This window comes from Anomalospiza imberbis, chromosome 12, assembly GCF_031753505.1.
Source record: "Anomalospiza imberbis isolate Cuckoo-Finch-1a 21T00152 chromosome 12, ASM3175350v1, whole genome shotgun sequence".
Lineage (NCBI taxonomy): Eukaryota > Metazoa > Chordata > Aves > Passeriformes > Viduidae > Anomalospiza > Anomalospiza imberbis.
In genome coordinates, this window is record NC_089692.1 from 14,510,894 (window position 1) to 14,524,278 (window position 13,385).

A 13,385-nucleotide genomic window follows, 5' to 3' on the forward strand; every position below is an offset into this window, starting at 1 on the left:
CAGAGCTCAGCGTCCAATGTCAGCTCTTAAGTGGTAAATGCTACATACACAACGACACTGAGGAAATAATTTCTTTTAACCAGAATCAGATCCCTCTTCCTGAGTTCCCTGAAATAACACAAGGTTCAGAGAAACTCAGTGGGTTTTTCCCATGCCGGCTGGTCTAAAGCATGTTTGTTTTCCTAAGGAGCAGCTCTCACTGTTGAATGAGTAGACAAGGGCTTTTACTTGTAAGCAAACATCCACTAAGAAGATGTTAAACTACTGATAAAGTAAACAGATTTGAATTTACAAGAAAATAGCTCCCTTAGAAGTGAAAATAGAGACAGTCTGTATCTGTATACAGGTGAGTGAGGTGGTAGAAGCCGTGTTCCCTACAGCAACACAGCAGTAATACATTGGGGGTCGAGTTATGTTAGCACATTCCCCTGAAAAGCATTTTATTGAATTGCTGTAATATCTAACCAGATTGATTATTTTAATAAAGAAAGATTTCCTAAGACCACTATCAACACCACTAAGTAGAGAGGTAAAAATTCAACTAAACCAGAAGTTTTGTAGAAACCTTAAGCTGGGAGGATTTCTCCTACTGTAACAAGATGAAACAGCCCTTGCTTGTTCCTGCAGGAGCACTTAGGGACAAGGTTGGGACAAATAGAGAGTAAAGCAGAGGTTGAAGGTCAGCAAGACCCAAACCAAAAGAACATGCCATGTGCTGACACCAGAGGACACAGGCTTGGCCCACGTCTGTGGACAGGTATGGGCTGTTCCTGCTCAGCTGCAAACAGCCACTCTGGCTTAGGCTTTAATGCCACTGCAGTGTCTTTGTGGCCATCCATTGGCTGCTTCTGGAGATCTCACGTGGGAAGTTTAACTGAATTCAAAAAATCTCAGCCCAATGCATGAGCTCAGAGAAGCTCTGAAGGGCAGAACTTTGTTCTGGTTTCCACATCACCAGAGCTACACCACATCCCAACACACCTGGCTGAGGTGTATTTTTCTTTGCAAAGGAAAGTGGGGTTTGGGGTTTGTTTTGTTTCTTTTGCTTGTGAGTCACAAATGAAATGCCCAACACAATGCCTTGATACCTGTTTCTGCCATTTCATGCAACGTGATCATTGAATAAGGAGGCTCCTGGTCACTGAAAGAGATATCACACAGGTCAAAATTTATGCACAACCATCAATGTAATAGACTGAATAAAATGATTATCCACAGACAGAAAACAAATCCAGTAACCATTTCACAGAAGGAAGTTACACAGGCTGCAGATTGCTAATGTCGTTTTCAGATCTCAAACACAGATGGGATTTGAGCCTCTCTGGCTCAACATCAACATCTGCATGTCTGCAACAGCTGACAAGTGCAACTGTGATCCACATCTGCATGTCTAAAAGCTGAACACAATGCCTAGATTTGGTGCTGCTCATTAGCAGGCTCCTTGTAGTACATAAGGCACTGCATGTCAGGGGTCACAGACTGAACCCAGAGCAGTGCACAAGGAGCATTGCTTCAACAGGATTTTTTTCTCAGAAATTCTCTGATAAATATATAAATATTTAAAAACCACAAAACCTGAATGGGAAGCCATCTAACAGCATCACAGTCTTCAACAAGAGTTGTTAAAAGAAACAGTTAAGGAGTTTAACAGCAAATATTTAATCCAAGCCATTTTCCAACATGAAAACTGCAAGAAGTTCAATAGATCAGGTCCTCAGTGCAGTTTGCTGGAGTAAAGACACAAAGCTATGGACACATCTGTGTACCTGAGCAGGTACTGCCAGTGAAAGTATCTAAAGCAAGACCCCAAAGTCCTGTTCAGTTAGCACCTCTAGGTCCAGAAAAAGCTTATCCAGCAGCATGTCCTAAAATACTTTATATTCAGTGCTCCTTAGGCACTGCAAACTAACCCCAGGCTTAGACTTTATGCTCCAAGCTCACACTCTATCACACAGCTCTGAAAAGAAATTGGAAATGTGAAATACAGAAGAATTTTAGAAAATTTCAACCGACATTACTTATGGAGATAATAAACTGCCTAGTTTGAGAGATTAATCATAAAGAAGAGAAAAATCTCAGCATTGATCAAATATATATGTCATAAATACATGTCTTTCTTTCTTACAAAAAGGTGAGCACATTCTTAAATATTTCCACAAGAAAATGCTAAAGTCGAGTTTAATGCATTTTTATATTGCCACAACATTTGAAACAAATAGTTGGATTGTTTTTTAACTTGAGGCATCTTCACCTTTCTTCTAGAAAGTAATCTGCCCAGAAGGAAAAGAAGTTCAGTTTTGCAGCCAGAATTACATCAGGAGAAAGGATAGAAGGATTCAAAGAAAGTAGAAAAAAAACCTCAACAAAAATCCCAACCATAAGTACAAGTAAAGGCTATGATAAAAAGGGATGACATTTTTATCTGCAAGATTTCTGATTTTGTCACGAGTACCAGGTTTTCACAGTATTGGCACTGAGCACAGGACAATCCTGTCCCCACTGATTTGCCATTTCAACCACTTAATTTCCAACATCCCCTCCAGGACACACCTTCCTCATTTTGAAACAAAACAGCCATTCTGGTGATTTCCTAATTTGCAAGGCAGCTCTTCATAGAAGCCTCAAAATATAGAACTTAACCTTCTGAGTTTATTTAATTAAATTTCTAGGAAGCAACTATCTCTAGATAGGAGAGAAAAAAAAATCAGTTGTCAGGTATGTTTTAGGTCAGAACTTTGAGACTTGATAAAACCAAAAACAAGAAAAAAAAATGAACCCAAAGAAAAAACAAATAGTAAACAGGGAAAGCAACTATTATTTCTTATCACAAGGAATGAATACATCACAGTGCATTTTACTGTAGTCTGTATAAAAGCCCCCATAAAAATACAGTAGCTTCAGGAATTCATCAGCAACAGGACTCCATGGGCAGTGAAATAACCATGCTTATTGTCTCCCAGTAGCATAGGAAAGTGCTTACAAGATTACAAAACTGCTTGCAAGACCCACAGGAACAGGATCAACTGTGCACAGAAGTGTTGTGAAACAGCTTAAGGAGCTGAACTTGAGGGAAAGGGCATGTGAGACTGGGCAGAGACTTTAAAAAACATTTGCCATGATTTGAAGACAGAGCACAAAATAAAACCTGTTAAAAAATCAACCGAACACATACCTTAGACTTAAATGTTCATGAAAAACATCAGTCCTGATATTTTCACTTAAAGCCTTTGACAGCAGGAAGGCAAACTCCTTCTCTGCAGGCACATTCCAGACTTGATGCAGGTATATGAATCAAGAAGATTCTGAGCCTCATCACCTTAAACTCAAACCCCAGCTGTCAGGGTGGAAGAGTGTTTTTCCTTCAGTTCTAGTCCTTCCAATTCCTAGCCTGCACCTAAGCCAAAAGGTGTTGAGCTAACTTAACCCATCATTTTTAAGGTCCTTTTAAAGCTTTGCAGAAAGCAACACAAAACCAAAAAAAATACCAAAAAAATGGATGAGCCCATAAATATCCCCCACGCCCTTAATGGATGCTTTGAGCATGCCAGGAATGCAATACTGGGATTGGGAGCTGGGCACTCACAACATGTGATCTTTAAAAAGTAGTCAGACTTACAACTGGAAAGAAAACCTCAGTCTGTTTATCCAGGCTAACAACAATCAAAGCTCCCTATTTTGCTTCACCATTTCCAAAGAAGTAAAATCCAGCCTGCAAACAGAAAACTGCACAACAACCAATTTTTAGGACAGAAGTTCCCAGCCTCTGCAGCATTTATTGCTTCCTAAACTGTGTATCTGTGCCAGGTAAGAAATCCTGAGCACACTCCTCATCCCACATGGGTGTAGGCCCATACAGGAACTGTGAGAAAGCTCCTCAGCTCCTGGAAGAGTCTGTACCTGGGCACTCAGGAGCTACTTCTATTACCTAGGAAAGGTGCTCCTCTCCTAAGCCTCCAGATGGAAACACGCAGCTGCTTCAGGGAGGGTCAGGTGTAGATCGGTGAGAGGCTGGAGCCACAGTTTGAGAGAAGACAAGAACATTTTCATTCATGTTGAATTATTCCTTGAGGAGGTACTTACTTATCTACCAACGTCCGAATTACAGCCAGTGTGTCAAGCACCAGCCCATCCACATTCTGTTTTTTCCTCCTTGGTTCATGAGGCCCTCGACCCCTCCTGGGTGGACGGACAGGGTCCCTTGGGTGGCTTCTTGCTTCGGGGATGTGTGTCCTGCTGTTCTCCGTTTGCCGGCCCTGAGAGTTCCCGTTGTCCTCGGCCCCGCTGTCGTCGCGACAAACGCAGGAGTTTCCCATGCTGCCAGACCCCAAGGCTCCCAGGAAATGGGGAATGTGGTGCTCTAGAGTCAACAGCAGACCTTGGAAAAGGCTTCTGCTAGCATAGAACACAACCAAAGCAACTACAATCATCTAGGAAGTTTTAAGAGAAATGTTTGTGTGATCCTGGATTGTGATCTTTTTGCATCTTAAACGCTGCTACCAGCTGGAATGAGTGGGAAGTTGGAGACTTAGTCACTGACAGAATCATTTAAAACACACATTGGTCATCCAGAAGAGGTCTGAAAAAGCAAACACAGAACAAGAGTCAGTCTTACTATTGCTGGAAAACAGCAGAAGAACTCCTATTTTAGTAAACACCACCAGTTTTGGTGGATAAAGCAGCTAAGAAACACAAGGCTTTACCTGAAGTCTATTGTGGAGAAAGGGAAAGGAAGGAAGAGGAGGACGAGGAAGTTCCCTTGGTAAGGAGCTCTCACCCACACACCATTCCTTTCTACACTACCTATTACCTCCCAGCTCCTTCATGGTTTTTGGAACAAGTTTGCCTGTGAATGTCCCACATGCTACCCTTTAAATACTAAGTATCAACAAACCAGTTTCATTTACCCTTTAAAGAGACATATGGCTTATGCCACCTCAATAAAGGCTGTACACTTAAGGTCCTCATTTCACATCAGGAACATTTCCAAACCATAAAATAGATAAAATTGTAAAGAACTAATCTTACAGTTATGGTTTATGTCAACAAACAATAGATTTAACAGAGAACCATTTGGCCCATTTCTGCATAAATACGCATTTTTGGAGCATGCCTACATCTCCTGCATTCTCACCCAAAGAAGCACCAACACTGAATTAAATAGGAATTATAGACACCATTTTAATGCCTTACAAATCTAACTGGGATTTTGAAATGGGTGTTGTGTGCCTGTTTGGATCTAGTGTCAAACCAATCTTCCATTTTTGGGAACAAAGACTAATTCAATCATTCTTCTGTTCGTCATTCAAATGATTAGGATCACATACAGGCCCAGTAGCAACTGAGACCACGGGGCAGTCTCTCCCAATTATTAACTTGAAAATGCAAGAGAAAAAGGATTCAAAGCCCCATCTCATAACAAGTTATGTTTCAAGCCATAGGACATATTTCTATAGAACATTAGTTAAAGTCTCAGGTAATATAAAACCCTACAAAAGATACAATTTCACTACTTACACACTTCAGGCATGTCAGAATAAGTGAGTAATTTTTATCCTTTCAAGAATCAAGTTTAACATTTAAACTAGAAGTTATGGTGAATATTATGTAATAGGTTATTACTATTCTTCAATTATTAAATAATCTCATTAACAGCAGACATGTAGCACCCTAAATTCAAAAGAAAGTCAAAGAGAGCTGACACCTTTTAAATATGGAAGGCCCCCACCATCAGAGCCACCTGGCAACTCTGCAATTGCTGGCTGCCCTTTGGGACAAGATCACAACAGTCAGGAAGCCAGACACTGGTCATATAAGCAAGTCTTGGGATGTCAGCTGTCACTGGAAAAGCACTGCCACCAAGCTCACAGGCTCTTCTGTTGTGTGAAGTACATCATCTTTTAGCACAGTGAAATACTCAGTATTAAGAAATTAACTGGAGGTTAACTAAGAAAAAAACATCAATTCCTCAAGGGATATTAATAGGAAAAAAATACAAGATCTTGACTTCTTGGTCAAGAAATTCCTAAACCACAGATCATTGAAAGGGTTTCAGCATCACATGATGCTTGCTTTTTGCCTTAAGCAGTTTGGCCATCAGGCTCAGAGTCCTTCCAGCTGAGCCAACACTGCTGGCACCTTCGCAGACAGCAAGTCACAAGCAGATGAGAGGTGCCAGTGCAGATTGCAAAGACCTCAAATAGAATTGTCTGAATTCACAACTGGTTAAAATTACTTTCTTGATTTTAAATGCAAATCATGTCTTTCTAGGGAATACGTATGCATTTATGAATCTGGGTCATTTAAGGGCTTTTTAGCAAGATAACACTAAAATGTAAAACCGTTACAGATTTAGAATCTGAATAAAGTTGTTCTGTAACTTACAGAAATGTTAACACAGTGACTCTATCTTGTCATCAAAACAAGAATGGAAAAGCTGTATTTTAGAGATTAACAATGAGTAAGAACCTAAAGAAACAAAACCAGACATATGTCAAGATTAAAGCTGATTACTGAAGACTAAGTTTTTCTGGCTGACAACCTAAAGTGTGATTAAAAACAAGTAATTATGATCAACTCACCTGTAAGTCTGCTTGGTTCAGGAATGGCTGGGGGAGCTCACAAAGTGAGCAGAAGTGAGTTGTTCTCCTCCAGGGCACAAAGTCTTATCTGGAAAAGGCAGTGCTGTGTAAGCCTTTATGGTGGGCACTGAGTCATTACTGACTCTGCTTTCACTCCTAGGAACTGTGCTGAGGAGTCCCTGAGGAGAGATGGAAAAAAAAAAAAAAGAGAATTCACTTGGAAACTGCATCTAAGGTAGACATATCCCACCTCCTCCCTACACCTGCCATGACATCAAGCTGTGCTGTTATTTTCAGCTATATCCAGCCTTTACAGGGGGAATTCTCTTAAGGCTTCAAAACCCAGTTTATTATCTAAAAGCTTTAGGACTAGACACAGAGACAGAAAACCCAGCCTATTTTTACAGCCTTGGTATTCCAGATTACACAGCACCAAGTGCAGAGCAGTGACCAACTCCTCACCTCGAAGTTACTCCCTACAGAAGGAAGAAGAGAAACAATATCTGCTCCAGATCCTCCTCAAGTAGACACAGCAGAAAATAAAAGTACACTATAAAAGCTGATTAGATAACAGGAAGAGATGACAGGATAAACTCCCCTTATTTAGTAAAGAGCTGGGTTTGACAGCATTCACTTGGCTCTTGCTCACCGTCACATACAAGGAACTCATTGTCAAGCCTCAAACAAACTGAAAGGAAAATAATTAGGAACACAAGGTAGGAGAGATTGCTACAGATCTGCTCACAAACCAGCTTGTCTGGATAGAGCACGAATGCAGGAAGGTTCTGAAGTGCAAAGCAAACTAATAAAAATACAAGTTTTTATTCCATAAGAAGTAGCTGGTACTCCAGCTCTCACCAAACAGCACAAAATGCCAATGCCCAACACCTACTGTACACCAGAGAGGCCCTGTGGGACACTCACTCATCGGCTGCGCCCCAGCACGTCTTGCCTTCAACAAAGCCCTCAGATCAGATGCATGGGAGAAAAGCAGCCATCAGCTGCAGCCTCCTGTGCCCCCACACACCTGCCCTGGCCACTGGGACCATCCCCACCGCAGAAAGCAGCTGCTCTCCTGGCAGGCTCAAGCACATGCACGGATGCACAAAGGAGTCACGAGCTCCACAGGCTGACCAACCTTCCTGGCTGGAAGGCCAAGTGGGAAAGACAAAATCATCATCCATTGGAAGGGAGGCTGTGAGAGTGATTTGCACCTGCCTGGCAGTGCAGGTGCTCAGCCTGCCCCAGAGATCCCCCTCCGGATCATCCGACCAAGCACACCAGTGGAGGAGTTGGCTCCAAGTGGCACTGGGATAATTTCTCTGCAATGTGCAGCCCAAGAGTCAGTGATTCATCCCCTCAAATATTTGATTACACCCAACCATAATACTGCCTCATGATGGAAAATGCCTCTTCTTTCCATGAAATGGAGTGCACTGCCAAGCAAACAAAAACCCCTCGTGCACATTAATGGGGAAGGTTTCAGCTACCAAAAACACTTTTCCAGTTTCTGCCACCACTACAAGAGTAAGATCAGTGATCTTGAGCAGAGTAACACAGGAGCTCGCTCAGTCAACAAACCACACAGTAAAGCTGACAGATTTTCAAAAGCAAAACTGTAAGAGTTTTGGCCAGCAGTTTCCTATTAAGAAGATAAAATAATTAGAAATATTTCCTCAGCATTTCTTTCCCAAAGAAATGATGCTCCTAAAAAGGAAGAGATGGAAATACTTGTGATGCCTGTCAGATGACAGTTCAAACCAGAAGGAAACGCAGTTATGAACTACTGCAAGATAATCAACTTTGATACAGGAATAAGAGGAAGAAGAAGCCTGTTTGAAAAACAAGCTCTCATAACAAGGAGAATTTCAGCTGCAAACGATGGGGATAGTACTGAAAACCAAGAATTTCCAGTAAATGACATACAACTAGAATGTGAAATGGAGACTTTCTCAGGAGATCCCATTGACATGTAGGGTTAACCTCTCACCTGTGAGACTTGTGCAACTGAAGAGCAGCAGCTCATGGGTGTCCAGCGTGGTACCACGCAGTGCACGAGGCAGGGGACCGCAGCCTTCGGGAGGAGCGAGTAAATACCCTGCTGGTTCTCCTGCATGTGGTAACAACCACCATATTGTGTAATCTGAAGCAAACCCCTAATTCAGTTCTATTTTCTTTAAAAATACCTTGGAGGGTTTAAGACTAGTGTCAAAACACGATGGGAAGCAGCCTTTACTGGCATGCAGCATTTCACAAAGCCATTGCCACAGCTGGTTGCTTTCTTGCTGAGGCAAGAGCACCTGAAACCAAAAACAGACTGACCTTGAGCATGCCACTTTCACAGAAAGGGAGACTCACCATGTCTCAAAGCTTTCCAGCTCCTGCACAAGCACTCATCAGTGAAAACCCCCAGAGTTGTACAAGGTTTATGCAAACAATTGGGCTTTAATGCTGATGTCTTCTCTAGGTAATTCATCATTGTCACAAACACAGAGCTGGAGGATCTGATCTCTTGTTTGACTTGATGTGAAGCAGAAAGAAGCAGACAGTAACTACCACCACAGTAGCTTCTTTTTCTGTAGACTCACTATGAATGTCAGATTTTATAGTCACTTGCACATTGCACTACTTTGTCTTTTCACTTCCTTTAAACTCCTTTTTTAAGCTGGTACAGGAACACTAAAATTGCAACATGGATTTAAAGTGAACTTCACATTCTCACTTAAGTGAGTGTCACCAGAGCAGGCCTGGTAGGGATTCCTCCCTGCACAATTTTTCCCTTACCTCTGGATACAGAGACACTAGTGCTCAGGACATGCCAGATATCAGATTGTTCAGATTTCTTTCTGAAAGGGAAGCATTTACCACCTTTTGAGCTTCCCCATCTCAGAGGTCATCATTTGTCATCTCAGTCATTTGTGGAACTGTCCTTTGTACTACAGAAAACCTCAACTTTGTTTCATGTCTAAACCCACGCTGGTATCGATCACGCTTCCTGCTTCTCAGCTCCCCAAGCCACAGATGGATCATTAAGTTTCTTATCAGAGACTGAGTTTAAGTTATGCTTTGAGGCAGATGAAAGCACTTTTGAGATAATGATCTTTTAAAAAGATAGTGGTATCTGACAGCCCAGGGAAGTTGAACAAGAGGTGCCTCCAGCAGGGTGACGTGGCCTGGCAGAGCTGAACAAGCTCAGCAGTTGCCCAAGGAGCAGAGGATAATGCACTGCTTCAGAAGTGGCAGGGAGATAAAGATAATGCCCTGTAGATGGCAAGGAACACTAATCCTGTAAACTGCAGGGATACAAGCACATGAAATAAAATCAATTAGCTATACCCTATTAAGTTTTGGCACAGACATTCATTTGGAAGCTTATAAATAACTCTTTCAATTAATTCAAGTTAATCTTCCTTGCTGCCCAGAAAATTAAAGGTGTTATCAACAATACAATTCTGACAAAAACATCCATGATATCAGGATTCAATATTAAACAAAAAACTCCACCAAAAAAGCCCAAAACTCTCCCAAAAAATCCACAAGAAATTCCAGAATAGACAATGCTGGAAGGAAAGTGACTCTTTGGATACCAAGCAGAAGTATAGAACGGCAAAGAAATCCCAAAGAAATCCCAGAGGAAAAAAAAAAAAAAAAAAAAAAAAAAAAGCTTTATCTAGTAAAATTTACAATAGTCCATTTCAGAAAGGATAAGGCTTTATGGCAGTATCAAGAAACCAGTGAAAGAGTTCTCTTCAGTCACGTGGAGATCAATTCCTTGCAATACTTAAAGAACTTTGTGCATGAGCAAAATCTAAACCACAAAAGCATTTGAGAGGCAAGTCAAGAGACCGAGCAGCTCAGTCACAGCACAGCCCTGCCCTGGGAGCTAGAATTAGGGCTAGCACAGGGGCTTCCAAGTCATCACACTGTGGGCACCAGGAAGATGCTTCAAGGAAGGACTGCTGGAAGCAAGGGCAGATTCTTGTCAGCAAACCACCAGCTTCACATAGGTGAGCTAAAAGAGTGGCAACTCAAGAGTTTGTCTGTTTCTTGTCTAAACTAATCTAAGTGCTTTTCTTCTAACTCAGAGCTGGGCTTGTTTTCAGAGGAACTTTGGGTGCAGAACTACTCTGTAGAAGGCAGAACAGTCTCCTGCTGTAGTCCACAGAACTTAGCCCAGCTACGTGGCATGACTAAGCTATTACAAATGTGTAAAATTCACATGTCCACAAACTGTTTTCAGTGTAAAATGCTGATAACATTGCTGAAAAACTCAGCAATGCCTCAGTTGGAAGCCTGCATTACCAGCTGTCTGACAAGTGCCTTGGTGAGCAGATAATGTCTAGAAACAGGCTGAAGAAAGATCCGTGTCTTGATAATTGAAGCAGCATCAGAGCATGGCCTGATCTTTCAGTGGCCAGAGTTGAGAGCCACCTTTGTGGCCTTCCCTGCCAGCCAGGGAAAGCTGGCTGCTCTTTGCTACACAAGGTTCAGGACTGTACTGACAGAGCAGGAAATGCCCTTCTAGTTCCCTTTCCTCCTGTGAGTGGATACAGTGACAGCTGCTCAAGAGACTGTCATTTGAGTCCAACACAACATGTAGGTCACTAGGTTAGCAAACCTGCCTCGGAAGCACTCTTGGAAAGCACGATTCCTGAACTACCTGGGGCTTCCAGAGCTGAAGAATACAGAATCTGAAACACAGCTCTGGGCAGGTCACTGGAACCCCCTTACCTCACCAATTTCAGAGAATCACAGAAGCAGTAGGTTGGAAGAGACCTCCAAGATCATTGAGTCCAACCCAGCCCGAACACATCAACTAAACAGTGCCACATCCAATCTTTTTTTAAACACATCCAGGGATGGTGACGACTCCACTAAATCCCAAGGCAGACAGTTCCAGTACTTCATCACAGAACTTACTTAAAACAACAAAAAAACCCGCCCACACAGGAACTCAGCTTCATTTCTCCCCATCTGTCTCTTCAGATCTTGAGGACCTTTCCTTTCTGCCCTGCTACAAGTCTGCCAGCAAAGCACGCTGCAGGAGAGAGCCCGCTGTGGATTCACCAGCCATGAGTAACAAGTGCTCCTGCCAGGTGTCCTGCTCCAACCACTGAGCTGTGGGATTTCTTACAGTGTTTTAGGGCCCCTGCCAGTACCAAGAAAGCCAGAGGAAGTTGCTCAATGTGCCGTGGCCAAGGAGGGGAAGAGGGCTGACTGCCCGAGAGATGGCTCGGACACATGCAGGTGGGTTAGGAAGTGGGAGGATGATGAGCATGTGTCTAACAAAGCAGTCTGAATATGCCTTAAACAAGACTGTGCACCCAGTTTAGTCAAAAAAGGCAGAAAACAAACAAAAAAAAACTATTTAAGAGGCTTTCAAAATCCTGTAACAGTACCAGGAACACAAAGTCTCAGCCACCTAGGGCTTCTGCTAAATAACTGTCTGAGGAATTTCAGGAGAATTAAATTGTTTTGATAATTACATGTAAACACCATTTCACTAAATGTTACAAAGGGGTAATGCTCTAAAGACAGAATAACTCACCTATTGGTAATTTTTAAAAAATCTTTTATTTCAAGACTGATACATTAACCAGAGCTTGAGTGCAAACACGCACCATTCTTCGACCCACCATTAGCTGAATGTTTTTAAAAGCAGGGAGAACAATTCTAAGCCTGCTCCATGCCAAACAGCTTTGCCTTTAGAGAAAAAAAAGAGCATCAGCAGGCTGCTGGATTTTCTTTTTTCAATATGACTTTCTAGCATGTCCCACTGTCTGCAGGAAGGTATAAGATACATGTGAATGGTGCAGCCTCTTGGCTTGTAGTTCATCAGCTGCCCTCTAACCTTTGATTCAAGCTGTAATTGTACCAGTTTGTGCACATGCACTGAAGCCAGCAATCCAAAAACTCAATGCCAACAATTCAGATCAAAAAGTCCTCGATACTCATCCTTCTCCCACTTAAAAAAACACCAAGATATTCAGATACTTAGAGCAAAAGGAAGACATTTTCTATGGAAAAAAAAAAGCCTTAGAAAGGGAGAAAAATAACAATAGTTGTGTTTCATATGCTCAGAAACCACTACTTCCCTGAGGGGAGAGATTTATTAGGAAAAAGATGGATTTCTTGTTATTGATCATGGTACCTCACTGAACTCCATCTAATAAACATGCATTAAAAACCAAGGAGCAGCACCTCATGCCAGACTTTGGGCTGCCAGCTATCCCTGCTGCATGGGCAAAGCCCACCAAGCACACAAAGTTCCCATGGCAGAGCTGTGCTTCCAAAGCACAAGCCTGGTCCCAGTAATGGCAGATCAAGGGCAGGTAATTACAAGCACTTCTGAAGAGAGATCATGATGCATTGGTCAGTCACACAGCCTTGTGAGTCATGTGTGAACATTTGACTTTTATTAGACCTCAGCAACATAATGAAGAATAGAAAAGGAAATAAAGATCATGCTGGCACAGTCACTGCCCTGCAAAGCCAGCTTTACAGTTACCACACACAGACCAGGAAAATAAAATATATCGTCAGGACTCAAGGCAATACAAAGCACACAAGATACTTGAAAGACGAGGAATCTCAGTGTAAGATCACTGCCTGCACTGCTTTAAAGCAATGAATAAATTCAAACTCTACTGAGCAATCATAAGTTCAACAGAGGAAAAAACCCACAAAAACCAGTTTGAAATGCTGAACACAAGATATTGATAATGGAGCAGAACAGGACAAATATAATGACACTAGCCAGCCTTCAATTTACTACAAGCTGACAGCATTTTAAGTTGCTGCCTCTGT

At 42.1% G+C, this 13,385-nt stretch overlaps 2 protein-coding genes across 3 annotated transcripts in view; both read right to left on the reverse strand.

The window, feature by feature from the left end:
* Positions 1–12,364, reverse strand: part of RSPRY1 (ring finger and SPRY domain containing 1) — a 30,365-nt gene extending 18,001 nt beyond the window's left edge. The window contains exons 1-3 of one of the 2 annotated variants that reach the window (XM_068202994.1): positions 12,215–12,364; positions 6,579–6,757; positions 4,077–4,576 (exon numbers count right to left, since the gene is read on the reverse strand). In XM_068202994.1, coding sequence (XP_068059095.1) covers positions 4,077–4,427 — 351 coding nt within the window. In that variant the 5' untranslated portion in view covers positions 4,428–4,576; positions 6,579–6,757; positions 12,215–12,364. Of the gene's footprint in view, positions 1–1,088; positions 1,142–4,076; positions 4,577–6,578; positions 6,758–12,214 lie in introns of those variants that run through there. The other variant, XM_068202993.1, reaches the window with a different exon arrangement.
* ARL2BP (ADP ribosylation factor like GTPase 2 binding protein) overlaps positions 1–13,385 on the reverse strand; it is a 43,851-nt gene that overhangs the window by 26,905 nt on the left and 3,561 nt on the right. The window lies entirely within an intron of this gene.